We start from the raw sequence: 22,008 nt of genomic DNA, 5'->3' as shown, positions 1-22,008 counted from the left end.
ATCGAATAATTAACAGCTGCAGAGGGAAGGAAAAACCCAGCTGGGGATTCTCTGCACATATTGAGCCTATTTCCCATCTGAACTTTCATATTTCAACCTCAGCAAACTGGCAGCACTGGCTGGTTGCTGCTGCTGAATTTCTGCAAATATTCTCTTATTAATAAAATAAGCACTTATTCACTGTCCTACTGATTTAACGCCCACTCTGCTCTTAAGCCTGCGGACATTGCTCAGAAAAGACAGCTTTATCCATGAACAAGAGCTAACTTGGACCAGGGAGCAGCCAGATTTATGCTCACATGTCGAAACTTAAGCACATCTGTAGCAGAGAAAAGGGCCAGATTGTTCTCATCTTTGTCAGAAGTAACAGAGAAATTCACCAATCTACTAATGATATGGGAGCCTACAGTAATAACTAAACTATGAGCAAAGAATTAAATCTGAAGTTCAGAGCTAAGGAGTGGAGTTACGTTCAGTTCTACCAGTTCCTCCCAGAGGACAAACCCTGAAGGGAGGGCATTACGCTGCAGCTTTTCCCAGATCATTTCCTTTCTTATAGCTTTAGGCAAACAGTTAAAAATCCAACGATCTCATCTCTTTTTGTCTGTGAATTGTTGCTGTTGGTTTCAGAGCCTCCATGTTTGATGTTACTGTAGGTAAAAAAATGTGTTAATATAAGAGAAAACACAGAGTTTCTGTTTTCTCCACATCTCTGCAGATCAGAGCTAAACACCAGCAACTACAGCAGAGTCATTCAACTCAGGACCAAATGCCAGTGAAACACTTTGGTGTTGCATTCAAAAGCCAGATGCAAGCGGGTTTTCTGACATTTGTAAAATAAGAGATTTGGCGTTTTCTTTCCCTCTAACAAGAAGCCAAATATTAAATTCAGCCTAAATATTTTGGCACTCACCATCCCGGGTATATAAATGAGCCCTAAAGCTAATTAACCAGAGTGGAACACTAATTAAATCAATGGCACAACACAGCGAGAGGATACGAGGTCATTCCCAGCTCCAGCGAGAACATGAGGCTCTTGAAGAGGTCTTCGGGCAGCTGTGGAATCTTTTCTGGAAAGATCTCACAGATGAAGGTGATGAGCTTGTAGTACTGGTTACACAGAGACGGGAACTGGAAAACAACGAGGACAGGGTCAGCAGGACTGCCAGATACCAGACACCTGCCAGATGTTGCAGATTTAAAGCTCTAACTTGGCTCTGATTCGCTGCGTTGTGCTACCTTGAGCAGGTCCTGAGACATGAGAGGAAGAACGATATTGACTCCGTAGAGAACGACGTCCGCTGCTGAAACCGTCCGACTGGACGCCGGTGTTCCCTGGTCTTGGTTCCGAAACACCTCATCTTGAACACACATCGGTTACAGGTCAGGTTCAGTGGATCGCTCTCCTTAAGTGATACGTACAGACAGGAAACATCCAGAGGGCTCACCGGTGTCGCTGAAATCAATGAACTCTTTGGACAGCAGGTTTGTGAGCAGCTCCATGATGAGCAGCAGGTCCTGGTACTGGTCCTCCTCGGCCGTGGCGTCGCTTCGCTTCCTGTTCTGGTTGTTTTTGGAGTAGACCTGCAGCAGCGTCAGACACGCCTCGTACAGCTTCATGGACTTAGTCTGAAGACAGAGACAAGAAATAAAAGTTCATTTTAAACAACTCGCTGTCTGACATGCTGAAAATGTGAAGACAAATCTCTTCCTAATGCTGTTACAGTTATTATAGGCTTTAACTGATACAAGGATCAATCTCTGTGGAATTCATCTTGATCCATTACTCAAACATGCATCCACAGCAACTATTTTGTCCAAATAATTACACTGTTTGTGTATTTTCTTCAGTTTCATGTCTTTCCTTAGGCTCCAGCCCCTGAATTGTACGAAGCAGCTTTAGAAATGGATGGAAGTCTTTACAGAGATGATTATCTCTGTAAAGACTGAACTCCACTGGCTGCCCTTAGCCGCCCGCATCAAATTCAAGTCCCTGATGTTAGCTACAAAGAGCTTAATGGAACGGCTCCATCTACTTGAATGCTCTTGCAAAGGCTTCTGTCCCAACTGGGTCCCTCCGTTGGTCCCAGGATTGTCGTCTAGCAGCTCCTACACCACGCCTAAGACAATCCAAACTCTGTTCATGTGTCGTCCCACGATGGTGGAATGACCTACCGAGCGCTACCAGAACAGGGGCGTCCCTGTCTATCTTCAAGAAGCTCCTGAAAACCCAGCTCTAAGAGAGCATCTCCTATCCCAGCACTTACCTTGTACTTCCCTACCCCCTCTATCTCTGCTCTTTATCTTTCTGCTCTTCCTTCTATGCCTGCACCCTATCTCTACTCTGTCACCTATGACATAGTCAGACTAGTGGGTTCCTTCTATGTAGTTTATTGTTAGCTTTATATATAGCTGTTATATCTTGATTTGTAAGTCGCTTTGGATAAAAGCGTCTGATAAATACAGAAACATAAACAAAGACTGATGGGAACAGACTCTGGCACCCTCTGTCACACAGTTACTGAGCCTCCTGGCGGCTGATATTGGCTGGTACGAACCCATTTTCATCATTTAAAGAGTGTCTCACCTCTCCCAGGTAGCAGATCTGCTTGTGAGCCACTTCCACAAAAACCTCAATGATGAGGTTGATCGTCTCAGGCGTGTTGCTGTAAACCTGGAGGATAAAAAACAAAAATGGAACTTCTTCTTGATATCATCCATGAGATCAGCTTTACTGGGAATACGTGTTAGGATGTGATCATGTTGACTTATAAAGAGTCTCATCATCCTGATTCACATGCTTCCTCCGTGTCTGCTCTTACCTCCATGAGGCCGATGCAGCTGGACAGGAAGTCCATGAGGAAAGAGAAGAGCGAGGCCACGTTGTCTATCTGTGTCGCCTCTGCGATGCCGCACAGCGCCTCCAACGTGGCGACGATTTCCTGTTTGACAGCTTCTTCCTGGCTGATCTGAGCAAAATTCTCCTGGTTGATGAGGTTGAGAAAACGCTGCTGGAGAGGGTGAAGCACCTGGATGGACGGATGAGGAAGAAACTGGCTGTGACTGGCTGTTTGTGGACCAGCAGAGAAGCAGTCTGGGTCCTCTTTGTGCAGCAGCTCTGTAGGCGGGTTGCATTATACTCCCACTTATACCAGATATACTGTTATGACTCCTGTTTGGATGCGACTGACGTGTGAGCCAACATTTTAGGTTCAGAACCAACCTGTTTAAAGTCAAAATGAACAAGAACTGAGATTATCTGTTGATCAACGAGCTCCTTCGTTTGAAGCTTCAAAAAGCCTTCTTTGAAACTAAATGTGTGTAATTTTATCAGTATAAACAGCACACAATTATTCATTAATACAATAATACTTAGGTCAGGATATCAAACCTGCAGGTTTTAGATGTTTCAATGCACCTGAATCAGATCAATGCATCATTAGCAGGCTTGTGCAGAACTTAACGATCTTTTGAAGAGATCCATTTAATCTGAATCAGGTGTGTTGAGGTTGGGAAGCGTCTAAAACCTGCAGGACAGCGGCCCTCGAGGACCGGAGTTTGACATCCCTGATTTAGGTATATTTGGCATCATTTGAACTCATTTTTAAAAACTGTAGCAGCCAATTAGGGCCCTTTATAACAAGACTACTTCACTTCTTTTTAGAACTGTGATTTTACTAAATACTTTAATGAGTTACAGACTTCTGAGTAACTTGAGCCGACGGGATAAAAGTGATTTTCACGATGTTTAAATATGTAAAGCTGAAAGTTTCATCTGTAATCTGGTCGCTCCTCTTTCTCCTCGCTTAGAGCTGCTGAGTTCAGACTGAACAGCTGTAACAACCAGCAGCTGTTGTCTCACTCGAACACCCCCCCACCCGCCGCCGCCCCACAATTACACTGGAGTCATTGTGGCTTTGCACCCCTATTTACTACTGTCAGCCTATTAAGACAAAGATTTCCAGGATCAGGACGAGGATCGAGTTATACACAAGGGAGAAAGACTCAGCAGAGGAATATTATCAAATACATCCATCAGCTCCATCAGCTCCATCCCTCTGAACCAACTAGGTTTCTGGAGGGAAAAAGCTCAGGATGAGAGTGAATCCAGGTAAGGTCGTGCACTTTGACTCCAGCTTAAACTCATCATTTTGACCATTGAAGCGACGGCAGAAATGTGACAACAAAAAGACATTTAGGCATAAATGCACAACAGAGGAAGAAGTCAGAAAAGGGTTTTTAAAAGCTGCATCATAAATTCAGACTTATCTGGAAAAGGGGTGCAGTGATACAACCATGTTGACCTCAACTGCATTCTTAACATAATGTAATATTACTAATGTGCTAATGTCACATGTACATCACATAATTCATTGATCTCAGCTGACAGAAATAAGTGTTATTGATTACAGACTCTCTCCACCTCCTATTTTAAGTGTAATTTATTTGCCAAAAGTGTAGAAACTAAACACAAAAACACCAGTTTTCCTTCCAAGTTTTCATTAAAAATATTGCCGTGTCACCTTTATAGTGAATGCAATAAAGTTATATACAGCACACAAGGAAACTGTGCTCGCAGTTATGTGCACGAGCTGCAGTTTGTAACAGCGTGTAAAGGCTGAAGCTAAATTAATGAACACTTTCGGTCTTTTGACAGCACTTGAGATGCAGCTGTTGACACATCTTCAAACGTCTCGAACGCTTGTGAATCATTAAATAGCCTCAGCTCTTACGTGAAGGTGCAAGTCTTCTGTTTTGCTTATAGAACTCAGATGGTATTCGTTTGAAACCCAAATATCCAACAAACATCATGAAAGTATCAAATTCTCACATATGAAAAGGCAGAGTCAGATTTATATTTTCTAAACTGAACTGTTGACCAAACAATTCAACAATAAGACAAATGATTCACGTTACCTCTGCCCAGTACTGCTGTTTGGCGTCAGAGTCCATGTGGGCGAAGCCTCCCAGAACCAGAGCTTTCATCAGAGATCTCTGCACGGAGCTGGACAGCAGGTGGAGGGGCGGGCTGCGGCTGGCGAACTGCTTCGCCAGGTTCCACCAGCTCTCACACTGCACCACGATGTTGGCCCTGCTCAGAGAGGGAAGCAGAGAGCGCGTCAGTCTGCGGCGGCACAGGACGTCACGTGACCCCCAACAACCTGCACAATGACCGCGCTTGTGGTTGAATGAGAATGCAGCAGCAACTCACCCTCATTGTATCGCTTTACTTCACAAAAACACAAATCTATGATCAAAAAATAGTTTATTTCACTCGTAAAACTGCTTCAGCTACTTCATAAAAACTATTAAAAATATGCAGTACGGTACAGAAGTCTAAAGTCTTTACACATTGCTGGCAATAGCTTAACATTTCAGTGTATAAAATGTCAAAAATGCCAAGACCAAGGCCCTTTTACCCAAATGTTATTAGCTTAAAACAATAAAAGACCAAATTAAGCAGCAAACACCAGATTTAAGCAGCTGGAACAACAGAAGTGACTCCTCACCGCTCTCTTTTCTCCACCAGCGTCACCAGCAGCTCCACAGTGTCATTGGCCAGCTCCGTCTCTGAGCTCCACACCGACAGGTTGTTGATCACCTTCTCCAGCAGATATCCCACAATCCACTGGGCGCCCTCTGTGTCTGCACCAAATGCTGTGCTCAGGGGGATGCTGATCTGAGGAGTGGCAGAAAAACCTCAGAAACCTGAGGCTTGTGTCACAAACGCAACATGGAGCATGCGGCTCTGAGGAACCGGATACCTGCTCATAAAGCTTTTCATCCACCAGCAGGTACGTCTTGGCCCATCGTCTGAGGAACCACACGATGTCCTTTCCCATCTGCGGGCTCAGCAGCTCCGTCAGACTCGCTCTGGTCGCCCTGGACTCGACTTCCGACGTCCTTAAAACTGCAGACAGCAACCTGTGGCAGAACAACAGATGAGGCTAAATAAAAGAAAAGGCAGGGAACAGACTCACAAGAGCAGCTTTTTTAGTCTCTGTTAGGATGTTTTGGCTTCGATATCAACAAGTATACAAAGCCAACCAAATGATCAAGGTGTGTGACCTTAATAATGAGGAGACGACACATCTTCTTCACTGTGACTAGAAATAAATTATTGGCCTGTTTTCACCCAAATAAACCCAGTAAACGACGCTGTCCCTTCAAAGTGCCGTTGTTTATAACATGGTGATATCTGAGCTTAAAACAGGCATTATTCCTAAATCCACTTACAAACTACAATTAGATTAGAAGTCAACCAGAAACGGTGATGAGGCTGATCTGACCTTTTCACTGACAAACAACCCAATTTCCAACTTATTTTCTAATAAATTTGAATGTTCTTACATGACTTTTGCTTCACTTTTGCATCACACTGCAGTTTTTTTTCCTTTTAAACAACAGCAGCCATCACATGCCTCCATTTAAACGAGACCCATCAAGTACATCCAACTAACAACGCCAGAGACAAAGGCTCATCTCGCTCTGTGTGTGTGTGTGTGTGTGTGTGTGTGTGTGTGTGCAGGAGCGAGCCTCACAAACCCAGGCCCCCCCCCACACACACACACACAGTGTGTAAAAGGACAGGGAGACAGAGGGCTTAAAGCAGCTTACGGGCCCGTCTTTCTCCCTCGAGGACAGCGCACAGTTTCACATTGTTTGCAGAAAACAAAACCACTCTGACATTTATGCGGCCCGGGTCGGCCACCCGCTACTAGGAAACCCGATGCCATCGGCCACTCGTCTCTGCAATCCTCTGTCATCGCAGTCATCTCTGACACACACATAAACACACTCTCCTATACATAATGGACAATCTAGAAAACACGGGGCCAGGATGACCTTCAACAGACAATATCACTGGCTGCTGTGACTTACTATTGTCGTCAGCGTGATTATCTGAACCAATCACGGCTGCAAAAAGCCCCCGACGGCACAAGGCTTCGAGCAAAACAGCCCGCACAGCTAATTGCTGTTGAAAAACAAATCTGATCTGGTAACAGCAACTAGAGTTACATTTTGCATGCTTGACTCAATTTAATTATGTGTGTATTTTTAGAGCCATTATGATGTACCAGAGTTCAGGAATATCTCAGGGTTTGTGTTCGAACAACGTCCAATGACAACAGCAGGATTACAGACGCCAAAAGAGGACTCATCTGGACATTATCTGTTTCGTTGCCGTTACCTTGAGATGACAAAGCTCATTTCTGCCTTATGCCAAAGTGTGATTTCCTCAAGATCGCCACATTTTAGGAGAAAATAAGTGTTGTTTTCTCCAGATTTTGGAACTAAATCTACGACCTTGAGTTAATTAACTGACGATCTTGAGTAAACGATACGGTTCTGCAGTCAGAAAGAGATGACCTGGTTGTCTGATAACTTTTAAATATTCAGAAACTTACAAATTAACTACAAAATTTTATTAACCAACAACTTCTTGCAGAAAAATGCTTTACAAACACTTGAGCCGGTGTGCGGGGCAGAACCCCGACAAGCAGGACTATATTAATGTGATATTTAATGGAATCGAGACATCTGTTTTTAAGTCTTAGAGAAAATGCTTTCACTCATATTTAACCATCATTTGTGTGCATTATGAAATGGTTCGAAGCGGGAACGACCCGTCTCTGAAAGCAACAGTGGGACATAGACGACTTCTGTTTGGATTTTTAAATATAAACCCGAGCACAGCACGAGTGGCAAAGATGAGATGGAGAAGACCAGAGACGTGGGCAGGCGAGAGTCGCTCTGAGTCAGCAGCCGTTCGAGGGAAACAAACCGTTTTCACACAGAAAATATGAAATGTGTCTGTTAACATGCTGAGAAAGAGACAGAAAAAGCTGTGATTCACGAGGGCAGAATAACACAACAGTCCTTCCACATAATTCATATTCGTATGCCTCGTGCAAGGTGGTTGCATTATTACTGGTGGAGGGAAATGGCTGAAAACATCACTTTTCTACATGTTAAAGCTGATTCTACAGTCTGTGACATACTTATTACGGTTTAACTGCATCACACAAAACTCTGCGAGTCGTATCAAGCCAACAAACCCTCAGCATGGTGTTAAAGCTGCAGCGGATGGTAAACATTCATTTATGATCAGACAGAAAGCAGAGGCTGCAGTGAAAGTTCACACACTTCTCTCTTGATTATTTGGCTCAGGCGCCGAGTTAAAAACTGTCAGAGTGTCTCGGCTAATTACTCTAAATAAAACCATGTGGGATTAAAGTTTGGACGGCGCTGCTATTTATCCATTTGATCTCGCAACCATCTGAACAGCCGATCAGAAGGCAAATTAACCCGCCGCTCATGTCTGCCGCCTATGAGGGTGATACGTTTATGTTAATAGGTTTGTTCCAGTTAGATCTCAAAATGTTACAGAAAAATAAGGATGAATTTTGACTGTTATGGTCTTTAAAGCTTAAAAGGGCTCTGTGAGACGTTTATTTTAATCCTGTTATAGTGAGCAACGCCTCCGAGTTCTTCCCTGTGAGCAGTAAATGACAAAAGCTATCGAACAGATCAGGGAAGACGTGATGAGAACACTCCACGGGTCGCTAGGAAGCTTTTTGCCTTTATCCGTTAACTGGGAACTCTGTTTACTTCCCTTTCTTCCCCTTTCACCTGGAAATGTTAGCATAGAGGTAAGAGATTGCCACCTTTCATGTGGATGACCTGGGTTCATGAAAGGTACCACCCCCAGTAGGGGTTCTTAGGCAAGACCCCCTGGATAGAAGCGTGTGCCAAATGCATAAAAATAAACATCATCGACTGAGATTACACTGCTCACATGAAGTAACCGTGGCTGTTGTTCATAAACTTTGAGGGTTTTGAAATAATTAGAATATTTAACGTGTCGAATTTGCTTCTCATATTCATGTTCTCTTCCCATTTGATCCTGCACAGGGTCGAGGCTGGAGCTTCTCCCAGCTGCTATCGGGCGGATTATTCTAATCAATATCAATTAATACTTAAATACATCTGATTTTGACATTTACAAATATGAGTGTGGGATTGTTAAACTGATATAAATATACAGATGAGCTGATAGAGTTCTGGACACACTGGTGTGTCTGGTTCTTAATACGGTTTATGTGGAGGCTCGGCCTTGTAATAACAGCAGTGAAAGTTTTATTAAGCTGTTTTATCATATGTGTGCATGTTCGACGGTGTTAAACAGTCCGTCACCCAGAGTAAATTGCACTGCAAGATGCACTCAAACCACATTAAGCCACAAGCGCAGTTAGTGTTTTACAGGCCACACATTCAGATGGTGTTGCTGTGTGAATACATAGAAACTAAACTTCCTCTGGATTTATGGGACAATAAATGAGACTACACTTGGACGTCCAGCTAGCTCCAGACAGAGAGGAAATCTATTCTGGGAGTTTTATGGGGAGCCAACTGTTAGGTGAGACAAACTGTCACAACAAAGGAGTGTTGAACACAAAGAGGAGCCGTTTATTCCATTACGACAACCTGTACCACTGCAGTTTGCTATTCTGACAGTTGAAAAACCTCTACTTAATGCTCTTTAACACAAAGTTTGCCTAACCTTAGACCCTCATGCGTTCCCCTCTCCGGTTCTAGACGCTTCGTGCTGCGGTCTCAGTCCACAGGGGAGATATTTCTTTGTTTTTTAACCTTTCAGGCCTCATGAGCATCAAATCGCCACTTTTAAAACTCATGAGTGATGATTTAAGAGTTAATAATATTAACTCCGCAGAAGGTTCAGCTTGGGATCACAACACCCGGGTGTATGCGCTAACTTTCAACGAGGTCGAGGTCGTTTTCTTTACAGTTCCACACATTTACTGAGCGTCACATGGAGGCTCCGACATCGACGGCAACAACTCGTGGACAAAAAGGAAGGCCGGAGATCAACTTTAACCAGCAGAACACCGGCTGATGCCATCATTTCATGTTGTCGTAGCCTGAATACACTGCAGCCACGTGAGCACAGATGTTAAACACACCACACAGGTCATGGGAGGGGATTAAACTGTTTTAGCAGGTGGACCCACATTTAAAATCACTACTTTTAGTGCAAGTAGATGGCAGCCAAAGCCCAAAGTGAAGCCTAACTCGGAGACCTCTCCATCTCCTGAGCAATGCGGGCTGCGGTCTTATTCTTATCTTTATGCAAGCTTTTTCAGCTGATAAAAAAGTGTTTATTAAGTGGAGGATACGTACAGCTCAGCAGGCACTCGCATGCAGCGGGACCAGCTGCCACAACACAAAGCACACGAGCTCAGATTACTAAACAGTCATTCTGGTGAGAACACAACAAACAGTTCTGCATTAAGGTTCAAAAGATCACATAATGAACCCTCGATCGCCTTGGATATCTGAAGTAACCCAGTTAGACTACTCTGAACCAGCAGGGATCCGGGCTCATGACAATCAGCCGTGCAGCTCCATCTTTGTGATCATATTGTTGTATTAACAGTTCAGCCAAAGTGTCCAAGCAATAATCACTGCATTCAAAGCCCGTTCTGCTGTAAAAAAAGAGGAAGCGCTACACTTTTTTCCACTAATAGAAATAAGGAGCACATAAGCTCTTACAAGACTCTTAATATCAGACTGCAACGCAACAGAAATGGTACCTGATGACAGAGTCTGTGCGGTTGAAGCCCGGTATGGAGGAAGCCTTTTCCCCCGGCGAGCCGAGGATCTGCAGCGTCGTGTTGATGTCCACTTCTGTTGAGTGTTTGATGGAGAACTCCATCACCTCTGAGGGGATCAGCGGGGTTTCACCCTGAGGATCATCTGCCAGTAGATACCCTGAAGAGAGTTCAGACATGTTAGTTTCCCCACTTTCAATACCTTTCAGGATAAAACAAATGTAGGTCTGTTAGGTTTTAAACGCCTGCTGAGCCAAAATAAAGCAATCTGGCATGTTTTGTTCCATCTAATACACCAAATAATCAAGTGGTTGATTAAAAACATTTAAGGTTATTTAATGATGAATAAATAACTGCTATTTGTCACGACAGTCTCCAGTTTTCTTAGGAGCAGGTGCGCCTCAACATTTTCAAATAGCAGCGGATTCGTTCTGTGAATAAACTCTCAACCATCAAATGTGCCACTTTCAGAGTGTTATTGTGCTCCATCATTTAAATGAAACAACCCAAGAGGCGTCTCATGTGGGACAGGAGACACACCCAGTCTTCAGCGCTGGGAAACACACGATGTTGCTTTAATGATGCAGACAATAACTCATGCAGATAAACCCATAGAACTGGGTGGAGTTCACTTCTTCTGTCTCACAATTAAAGTGGAACAAAATGCACTGGAAAAGTCCTTTGTGAGCACAATAAAAAAAGCCATTTCTATTGTCTTTGAAAGTCCTCGTTAAGTTTTTTAAAGAGCTTTCAGCGATGCGTCTGCATTTCATTTTCATTTGTGGAAAATGAACCAGAATTCTTTGATGGAAAACTGCTGAAAGTCAAGTCTGAACATGTTTTTATTAGAAAATTTATTAGTTTAGTTATTGCTGGGTCCAACATGAGGAAAGCTGTTGCCAAACACTCCCATCTGTCATTCTCTCCTTTTTAAAAAAGCTAAACTCAAAAAGCTTCCCGTCGAGCTGCAGACCTGAGACCAGAATGAGCCAGTGGATGTCCTCGTAGAGGTCGTCCAGCACTTTGCGGTCCACTGATCCCAGGTCAGATGAGGCCATGAGGTGCTGCTGGGTCCTCTGGAGTTGGCCGTGCAGCCGGTTCACCCGGTCCTCCAGCAGGCTGCGGAGCAATTTCAAAAGACAAAATGTCATCATGGGAACCATAAACACCGCTCAGCTTAAATTCTCACAAAGATAAATCCTGATTTTACACACATGCTGGAATGAATCTGCAGCACTAAAAGTAACAACCTGTGCTTTCATGGCTTCAACAGATACGACAGATCTAGAAGCTGTATGTGAGGTTCACCTTGTGAGCAGGGGGATGCAGTGATCTGCAGCCACGCGCCCCAGCATACCGATACTCGACAGCTGGTCTGAGAACAGCTCCCTGTCATCCTCCTGCAGCTCATTGATTTCATCCTCATCGTGAGACGATATGCCGTTCACCGACTGAGAGGTTGGGAAGTGAAGAGTGGTTCAGAGTTTCATTCATTTAAAAAAAACAACAATAATTAAAGCACTGGAGGTCGAGTCCACACCGATGAGAGAAAAATCACATTTTCAGCCTTCTATATGTGCATTTAAAGAGGGAATCTCACGAGGTTGCGGGTGCCGTCCGGAGCAGCCAGGTGACACTGGATGTACGAGTTGAAGACCTGGATCGCTGGCTGGACGAAACAACCACGAGGAAAGTGCTCCTCGTCCTGTACGAGCGTTAACCACGACTCCAGCAGCTTGTCGTAGGCCTCCATGTACACCATGTCGTCTTTATCCAGCTGAGAAAAGCAGAGCAAACGTATCTTTAAACGTCCTTCCAGTAGTCAAACTGTAAATATATTAACCTGCCACCATGTGGGCGTCAAGTAACTTCACGTGTGACCCAGACAACAGAAGAACAATCTGGATTTATGCTTTTTGGTTTAAAAATAATTAATTTTTATTCTGTTGTCCACTGACTAATCGATGAAGTTTTACATCTTCATTAATAAAGCCAATAAACCCATGAAGTGAGTAAAAGTGATGGAAAACCTTTGTGGTGAGCAGCCAATGTCACCGCTTCAGTTTTATTTCTGAATCTTTAAGCTTTGTTTAACCCGGGGGAAAAAAATCATCATCAATCATGCATCAGAGTGCATCAATAAATCATGAAATCACAGGAGAAATATCACCACATGCATGTCGTAACGTTTCTGAATTAATTCAGCTAAATTAGCTTCATTGGTTTTAAGCTATTCTGAAGCCGATTCCATGAAGTTTGAGCAGCAAAATCAAACACCTTTCTGCCCATTTACAAGGAAAAATACAACCATTTTCCAAGCTTTTTTAATAAAATGCAGATCATAAATATGGGGGAAGCAGACCAAGAACAGCCACATCGACCTTTCGTTCGACGGCTCTTTCTTATTTTGCAAATCTTGTTCGCAATCAGAAGACAAACGTGGTTGTAGCCAGAAATAAAACGGACTATTACAAATTAAAACACTGCTAACAAACAATAACTGAGGCCCTGTGGGATATGAGGACATAACTGGGTCCAGAAGCTTGAGCTGAATGTCACTCACAGAGTGACTAAATTCAAAAAGAGGGATCCAAGCGCTGTAACTCACCACCTCCTCGAGGGCCGCGCTGCGTCCGAATGAGCAGGTCAGCAGCGTGAGGCAGTTGATGAAAGAGGTGAAGAGGTCGCTGGGCAGTGCCGTTAAAATGCTCCGTGGGAACATGGTGATCAGATTGGAGATGATACTGGAGATGCCCACCGCCTCCGAGTCCTCAATCTCAATCCTGGGAAAACAAAACAAAATCTAAATACTTCGTGTATTTAAAAGAATGTGCGTTATTCGCCAGCTGTTGCTCAGAAACACTGTCGTGTTTTTATCTAACAGAAGTACAAACAGCCTCTTTCCCTCTTCTGTTCTGAGCAAAGACAGTTTCCATCACCCCGGCTGAGGCTGAACTGGGTCACTTTTCAGTTCACCAACTGGTAACTAAGGGCTGGAAGCTGGTGGGAAACGTAGACCAAAACTCGCAGGAAGCCTGAACCTTGATTAGTTTCCACAGCTGCATTTGAGTACGTTTTAAAGGGGAAACGAAGTTTAAGATGAAAACAGGGAGCGTTTTCATCAGAGCAGGCTGTGGAAAACAGATCTGAAAGTGGATTATGATCTAAACACTTTAACATCAACGGACAGTGTTTTATACAAATAATAACTCATGATAATGACAGAGAACAAACAAATAACTACGGCTCATAGTTGATGTGCCACATTTTAGCAGGAGTCCGATCATTCACATTTCAGCAGGCGCTCAATGTGATCAAACCACAACTTCCTGCGTCCCTCTGAGCCGTTTCCATCATCGTTTCAGCACATCACATCAGAGTGGTGGACAAAAAGCTCCAGATGCTCATCAAAAGAAAAGCAGGCTGAAGAAGACCTTCATTCATCCAAAAAGGTGTGAGCAAACTTTAGAGTTAGACACTCTTCGAAGGAAGCGCGTCTCTATTTAAATGCTTTCTCAGAGTCTTCATTTCTGTGCACGTGAAAAAGGTCCGTGAAGTGTTAAAGCTCCTCTCAGAAGTGGGAATCATGTCCCACAGAGGACGCTTTGTCTGAGCTACCAAAAGCCTTACTGCTTATATGCCCTCAGGGTTTTTTCTTGAGCATGTCCACAGAGGTTAGTAGAGGGTAGATTATGCAAATTCATTCCACGCTGAAGAGAAAGGAGGACGTTCACTTCAGCTGCATTCATTCATTATCTATTTATGTTGCACATTTCTGACCATCGAGCCCGTCTGTGCTCCACAGCTGAGTGACCCGGACATGATGTCGGCTAAATTCTGTGTTTACAAGCAGCAACGACTACTTCAGCTTAAAGTTAACCGAGCGTACATGGTGTAACGGAGAGAAATGCTGTGAGATAACTGTAACAGAGAGATGTACATTAAGAACCGAGCTCTAAATCAAATGTTCAGGTTCTGGGTTTTCTCAAAAGCACCACCTCCCTCCCAGGGCCGCTTCGGGGGGCTTACAGCAGAACTTCAATTAGCAACTCAACACCCTGCGTTTCCACTGATTCCTCCAGTGAAAACTGAAAAGGGTCAAAGAAAAGAGCCTTCCTGAAACGGATCCCGACAGACAAAATGCAGCTGAAGACCTTGTTTAATCCAGAGCGACATGAGTGCTGAGTGGAGTCAGCTGCTACGAGCGCAGAGCTGCGGTGCCGGCAAAGCTCGGAGGAATCCCGCTTTGAAAAGCCTGATTATAAACAAAGCCACGTCGTTACTGACATCTACTTTATTACCACAGCAACCAGACTGCTTATATGTGGACACACGATAACCATCTCATCACCATCTGTCCTGAGAAACTAATCAGATTTCAAAGAAATAACCTGAAGACCACCACAAAACAGCAGACTGTCCCAAACATTCAAGGAAATGTTACAATTTCATTTCCAAACATCTTTTATTTCCTTCAGGTTTTACTGATTAGCTGACAACAGATTTTAAATCTCCCGATGCCTTTCTCCACTTACAAGTGCATTCCCCATCAAAGAGAACATCATTTAGAAGGAAATCATTTACAGAAACCTCCAACCCTGAAGCTGTGTGTGCTTTGAACTGACGGCCCTCTTCAGAGTCAGTCCCGGTGACAGAGGAACATTGTGCGAGAGGCCCTGCTAAATCCTATCAGATGGAGCGAAATTGAGAGCAAAACAGTTCAATCGCTGCAGATCGGCCGTCCCCCTCTGCATGGTTTTCCGATGAGGCAACCGGAAAAAAGGCTCCAAGAAAAGGTGATTAAAGACACAGCAGGAGAGCAGGGAAGACAGGGAGAGAACAGAGAGCAGGAGACCCTTCTTCAAGTGTGGCTGCATAATTCAGATCAGGGCACGCCGCCGGGCACGCCGCCGGGCACGCCGCCGGGCACGCCGCCGGGCACGCCGCCGGGCACGCCGCCGGGCACGCCGTCGGGAACGCCGCCGGGCACGCCGTCGGGAACGCCATCAGACACGCCCTCTAATTAACCCGAAATACTTAATTCAAACACAAACCTCATGAGCACGATTTTTGTGCTTGAATTTGTCTTTTTTATCGCTTTTGCTAATGGTCACTGCAAAGAAGATGACCAGAATGACTAAATAACGGTGAAGCAACACAGTATCGGTGCTTTATTCGAGCTAATTACGACAAGAAAACGTGGCTTCAGTCGGGCAGCAGCAGGAAGGACGATAACTTGTGTTTCTGTGGGCTTTTAAATGTGAGTAGAATTCATTTTAGCTCTGCTTTGGGTCTCATGGGGGAAAAAATAAAAGGAAGATCAAAAAATCTGGCTCCTCAGCTGCATTTTCCACCAACTTTTTCTAGTGTTCAACGCTGCTGGATAATGTATGGTCGCTTCTTAGCAAGAAACAGCAGCACAATGCAGAGAAGTGTATTCTCAAAGCAACTGGAAGCCAGCGGAGAAATAAAAAAAGGACTAATGGGTTAACAGTAATGGAGCCGCATTATTAACCACACTGGAACTAGAATAATTGAAAACAGCCGATAAGTTGAAATTCTTGAAAGAGCGTCCGCTGTAAAAGGTTTCATCCTCACTGAGCTGGAAAAAAACAGCGAGGTGTTCAACACCGAATCTCTTAAAGCAACTCTGGCTGCAACAATCAATCTGGTATTTTCCACCATTCTCTGAAGCTCTCAGAAACATTTACTACAGAACATGAAAAAATGAACAAAATGATCAAACTGGCTTCTCTCTCTCGACCTCCAGGTACCCGCCACCTCCTCCGGCTGTTAAAAACAGAGTACTGATGTCTTCTGAGGCATTCGCCTGCAACCACAACACTTACAGGCACATTCAGCAGAAGCTCACAAGCTCTGCATCAACCGGAGGAGCAGCCCTTTGACCGTTTCCACACAGCTGCCCACAATTTAAATCTATGCCGGAGCTACGACGACGGCCACAAATACACAATAAATCATTTATTATACAGTGGAGCGACATGGCTGCGATGTAAGTCTAAAGGTTTAAAAACAGTTTGCAGGTTCCTCTGGTAACAAAACCAAAATGTTTCTGATGCAAAGTCCTTTCAGATGACACCTTTATAAGATGTTTCTTAACTTTTTCTTGATGATTAACACAAAAACTGCATTAATCACCTTTTGTTTCGTTGTCAACAAGCCAAAATGAGGCTGTTTCTTACAATGCATTCGGATGTTTAAGTGGCGATCTTCTTCTTTTTACTCCTTCCTTTGTGTTGTTTCATACTTTCTTGTGATTTTTATGCAGAACTTACAGATCCTTAAACAGGGTGAAGAGCCCTGAAGTCCACCCACTCGACTGTAATGACACGCATCAGGTAGGCCACAGGGACAGAAAGTCCAATGAACGCTGTGGGAGCACGAGTGGTTTAGCACATCTGTGCCAGTTCTGTGGATGCTGCGACTGGTCGGCACCTGTTTCTGTACTCCATAAGCATCAATGTTGATGTAACATACAGCACTGACCTCAAGTAACCTCTGAAAGAGGAAATCAGCTGCAGGGAGACCGAAGCTGGAAACACTAGATGGGGTTAACTTGTTTTTTGTAAGATATTCAGAAAGTAGAGGATGTTGGGTGTTTATCAGGTAAGGCTGCCATGACGCACATGCTGTTATTGTGATTGAATAGAACTATTGAAAATAAATATCAGACTATTTTCATGCATTTGTCTCCTTCTATTCGATGATATTTGGATGTTTACCAGCTGCACTGTTCATTATTCTGACAAATATCATCAGTACTTTGCTTTTTTTCAGCCCATGAAATATAAAATTAGGATATTTGTAAATGATTGTGTATAAAAACCAGTTTAAAGTGTTTGGACCCATCTAAATTTCAGACTGCAGAGAGTCATGCCAAAAGGGCTCCAATAGCAGCTTCCAGCTGGAACCGAGAAACAGTCCACTTCAGTGTTATTACAGGGTCACGCAGCTCTGTATTGGATTAGAGGACAACTGTTGATTGATACAGCAAAACGCATCCATACCCAGTATTTACCAATGTTTGAGTGGTTGCTAGTGTTGGTTTTAGTAAAAACAAGTCTCTGCGAGGAGCATAAAGGCGTAATTTGATTTAATTCAGCTTAAATTTGGTTTGAGAGCCATCTGGGAAACATAAGCCTCTGGTTACTCTATTTGTTATTGAACTGGAAGACAGTTTCCCATGATAGAAAGAGGGCAATAAAACAAAGACTCAACAAGCAATTACTTGCTGTAAATAAAGCTGAAATGGTTCAGTGTGAGTTATGCTGGTGTTGACGTTGGCCTCCGTCAGTTGTTGAGTCTCCGAATTTAAAAAACCCAAAATCCTTGACATACAACGGAGAGATAAACAGCTACCAAATCTGCAGTGGAGATAATGCAGCATAAACAGGAGTGTGCCTCATTCAGTTTTCGTCATTGAATTAATTTCTGAGCTGCCTTTAATGCGATTGTTGCAGATTTAATGGAGTAAATCAATGAGGGAAGGCTTTTACCTTCAGCTAATTCAGGGTTCAGCAGCTCATGCTGGGCTTGCAGCAGCACCTGCAGCCACAGGGTGTCTGCTTTTACTCGGCAGGTTTAAATTAGTCAGGTTGCTTCTAAAGCCTCACCTGCCAGTGTAGCGGAAGATATAAGACGTGTCAAGGCATCAAAGATAAACTAAATGTATTAAACTAAAGATCTTCTCACAGGCGATGTGGTCAACAGGAGAGTTTAGCAGTTTATTTTAAAGACACGACGCTCAAAGGAGAGGAAAACTGGAGAAACACTAGAGGTGTGACCTCTTTACACGGCAAATAAAATGTTAGAATAAAATTAATTAGAAATCAATGAGAAATTATTCTTGATTTAGACCAAAACACAAATGCTGTTAGATAGAATCAATCAAAAGGTTTAAGTCATTGATTTCATACAACAGACAACAGTCTCTGGCTAACTTTAGCAGCCATCCCAACTCTTCTCCTGCAACATCAAAATGTCCCAACAAGAAGCCAGAGACAATGTGGCAAGTTGTGTTTAAAACAAAGATTTTTTTAATTGATTCTGAATCATAGAAAATCCAGATTCAGCACCATTTAAATTTAATGTAGTAAGACCCTCCTCTGTTTAACACATAAAGCACAGACATTCTGTCCAAAAGCCAGTGATTTATTCAAGGAGGTGTTAGCAGCATGCAGCGGTCAGGGGAGTGCACGTTCCCCACAGCAACACAATGTACAGACTCCTATAACCGACTCCGTCACATTAAATGCTCATTTTTCACCCAGAGAAAAACAAACCTGTGATTGTTAAAGCTGCTTTTGGGCAGCAGTGAATTATTCTACTCTTATTAGTGCACGCTTTGAGCCGTACTGCGCGGGTAAACTCTCTGCAGGTCAACTCTCTGCAGGTCAACTCTGCGCAGGTCAACTCTGCGCAGGTCAACTCTCTGCAGGTTAACTCTCTGCAGGTCAACTCTGCGCAGGTCAACTCTGCGCAGGTCAACTCTCTGCAGGTTAACTCTGCGCAGGTTAACTCTGCGCAGGTTAACTCTCTGCAGGTTAACTCTGCGCAGGTTAACTCTCTGCAGGTTAACTCTGCGCAGGTTAACTCTCTGCAGGTTAACTCTCTGCAGGTTAACTCTCTGCAGGTTAACCCTGCGCAGGTTAACTCTGCGCAGGTTAACTCTCTGCAGGTTAACTCTGCGCAGGTTAACTCTCTGCAGGTTAACTCTCTGCAGGTTAACTCTCTGCAGGTTAACTCTGCGCAGGTTAACTCTCTGCAGGTTAACTCTCTGCAGGTTAACTCTGCGCAGGTTAACTCTGCGCAGGTTAACTCTCTGCAGGTTAACTCTCTGCAGGTTAACTCTCTGCAGGTTAACTCTGCGCAGGTTAACTCTGCGCAGGTTAACTCTGCGCAGGTTAACTCTGCGCAGGTTAACTCTGCGCAGGTTAACTCTCTGCAGGTTAACTCTCTGCAGGTTAACTCTGCGCAGGTTAACTCTCTGCAGGTCAACTCTGCGCAGGTCAACTCTGCGCAGGTCAACTCTCTGCAGGTTAACTCTCTGCAGGTCAACTCTGCGCAGGTCAACTCTGCGCAGGTCAACTCTCTGCAGGTTAACTCTGCGCAGGTTAACTCTGCGCAGGTTAACTCTCTGCAGGTTAACTCTGCGCAGGTTAACTCTCTGCAGGTTAACTCTGCGCAGGTTAACTCTCTGCAGGTTAACTCTCTGCAGGTTAACTCTCTGCAGGTTAACCCTGCGCAGGTTAACTCTGCGCAGGTTAACTCTCTGCAGGTTAACTCTGCGCAGGTTAACTCTCTGCAGGTTAACTCTCTGCAGGTTAACTCTCTGCAGGTTAACTCTGCGCAGGTTAACTCTCTGCAGGTTAACTCTCTGCAGGTTAACTCTGCGCAGGTTAACTCTGCGCAGGTTAACTCTCTGCAGGTTAACTCTCTGCAGGTTAACTCTCTGCAGGTTAACTCTGCGCAGGTTAACTCTGCGCAGGTTAACTCTGCGCAGGTTAACTCTGCGCAGGTTAACTCTCTGCAGGTTAACTCTCTGCAGGTTAACTCTGCGCAGGTTAACTCTCTGCAGGTTAACTCTGCGCAGGTTAACTCTGCGCAGGTTAACTCTGCGCAGGGTTTAAAGAGGTAGACGGTTAACTTAACTAAGTGCGGTACGTTCATCTTCTGGAGGCCATGAGTCAACAAAGGCATGACTGAAGTATCTAACCTGTGTCACAACTTCTTAATAACAACTACAATCCAAAAGATTATCCCACTTGCTCCAACGTATTGACCGAAATGATGCAGCGTGTCAAGAAGACAGTTTTTAAAAAATAAAGCTATTTTCAACCAGACCAACCATTTCTTATCTTGTTCAAATCAAACGGTGATTGAGAGGGAAATAACACCTGCTATATCCAGACCACACCATCTACTAATGCTGTAACAGATGGAGACGCTGCATTGACAGTGGCTGATTATGTGGTGGACTTTCCAGCACAGCAGCACACTCACCCATTGATCATGCTGAGCAGACCCTCCACCATGTGGGCCAGGTAAGAAATCTGGGCGTTCTCATCGGGGAAGATGGGCCCATGCATGGAGGCCAGCTGGGCCAGGCACTGAAGGGAGTCCTGGGCCATGTCCGAGTCCTCCCGAATCTTTCTGTGTACCTGCAGAGGAGAAAGCGTTTGCTTGGTCAGACCGTTTGTAAGGCATGAAGGGGAATATAACCTTTAAAACCTGAAAAACATCGCACCAGGTTGAAATGTCTGGAGCATCTTCAGCACACTGTCACCTTGAACCCTTTACTGTTCCACTTAATTAAGTCAACTAAAGGAACCAGTGTCAGGTTTCCCAACACATCTAATCGACAACCTCACACAGACAGACTCGGGTAACATAACAGTCGAAGGTCAGAGCAACTCCTAGTTAAGATAAAAACCCGGTAACCTTGGGGAAAATGTGAATGTAGCTTAAAAATCTGAATGACTAAGTTGCTGGCCCCATGCATCCCTCTCTGCTGTGCTTCAGCTCTGCCTCTAAGCCTTCGTTAATGCAACAGTACGGGCCAGTAACCTCCTGTGGGCTCCACAGGTGCACGGAGGAGCCTGAAGAACCTGATGTTTTCACAGGTGGTCTCACATGTTACTGTCGGGTCACGATGGTCATTTACCAAATTCTGCTCCGAACACAGAATCGTTTAGTAGATTATACGACAATAAAGACAAGTAACTTAAAACAAAGGTTTCTTATTTAAGTTTCTACGTGTTCTTTAAAAAGATAAAAGCCAGGATGACAACTGAACATCTGCCCAGCTGCTTCCCTTTTATACAGGAAAAAAATAATAAAAAAATCTATATCATAATTAGCTAATTAGCTTAATTAGTGTTGCACAATCCTAAAAGCCGGAGAAACAAATATTTTGTTCATGTATTTAACTGTTGGTTAACAGTCCCAGAAGTTTTATCTGTTGCAGAGAAACACAGGAGAATAAAAACTTACCAACAGCGGTGAATAAATCATTGTCGAAAAGACAGAGTTTATCTTTGGGGTTTGAAAGTCCAGTAAAGAAATGACTGCTTGGCTCTGCTGCTGACGGCAGCGAAACTATTCAGGCCAGAGCACTCGCAGCTCTTCTGCTTATAAAGTTACAGAACAGACACCGTGCATCCATGACGGAGACACACGTGCACCACAGGCCCAAGCTCTTGAACGCCACATCTTTACATTAACATCAGGTAAAGGTTTAAATATTTCTCATGTTAGTTCAGGTAAAGTTCTGTGTGTATCCACCCTAATTTAATTCTTTAAATTCATACAAACAGTCTCTAAAGTCTTAAATCTAACAGCAACTGTGTAAATA

General features: G+C 43.9%; 1 protein-coding gene across 1 annotated transcript in view; it reads right to left on the bottom strand.

Moving 5' to 3' along the window:
* Positions 1–22,008, bottom strand: part of xpo4 (exportin 4) — a 54,145-nt gene that overhangs the window by 2,627 nt on the left and 29,510 nt on the right. Inside the window, exons 8-21 of the mRNA XM_072397449.1 lie at positions 20,658–20,815; positions 13,243–13,417; positions 12,235–12,411; positions 11,943–12,085; positions 11,608–11,753; positions 10,617–10,794; positions 5,766–5,925; positions 5,511–5,680; positions 4,918–5,092; positions 2,823–3,029; positions 2,588–2,674; positions 1,449–1,629; positions 1,240–1,361; positions 1,001–1,131 (exon numbers count right to left, since the gene is read on the bottom strand). Of these exons, the coding sequence (XP_072253550.1) occupies positions 1,001–1,131; positions 1,240–1,361; positions 1,449–1,629; positions 2,588–2,674; positions 2,823–3,029; positions 4,918–5,092; positions 5,511–5,680; positions 5,766–5,925; positions 10,617–10,794; positions 11,608–11,753; positions 11,943–12,085; positions 12,235–12,411; positions 13,243–13,417; positions 20,658–20,815 (2,210 nt within the window). The remainder of the gene's footprint in view (positions 1–1,000; positions 1,132–1,239; positions 1,362–1,448; positions 1,630–2,587; positions 2,675–2,822; positions 3,030–4,917; positions 5,093–5,510; positions 5,681–5,765; positions 5,926–10,616; positions 10,795–11,607; positions 11,754–11,942; positions 12,086–12,234; positions 12,412–13,242; positions 13,418–20,657; positions 20,816–22,008) is intronic.

Source organism: Leuresthes tenuis, unplaced genomic scaffold (assembly GCF_036924035.1).
Source record: "Leuresthes tenuis unplaced genomic scaffold, fLeuTen1.0.hap1 SCAF_12, whole genome shotgun sequence".
NCBI classification, from domain to species: domain Eukaryota; kingdom Metazoa; phylum Chordata; class Actinopteri; order Atheriniformes; family Atherinopsidae; genus Leuresthes; species Leuresthes tenuis.
Note: the sequence above shows the minus strand (reverse complement) of the source record. Positions and strands in the feature narration are given on the sequence as shown.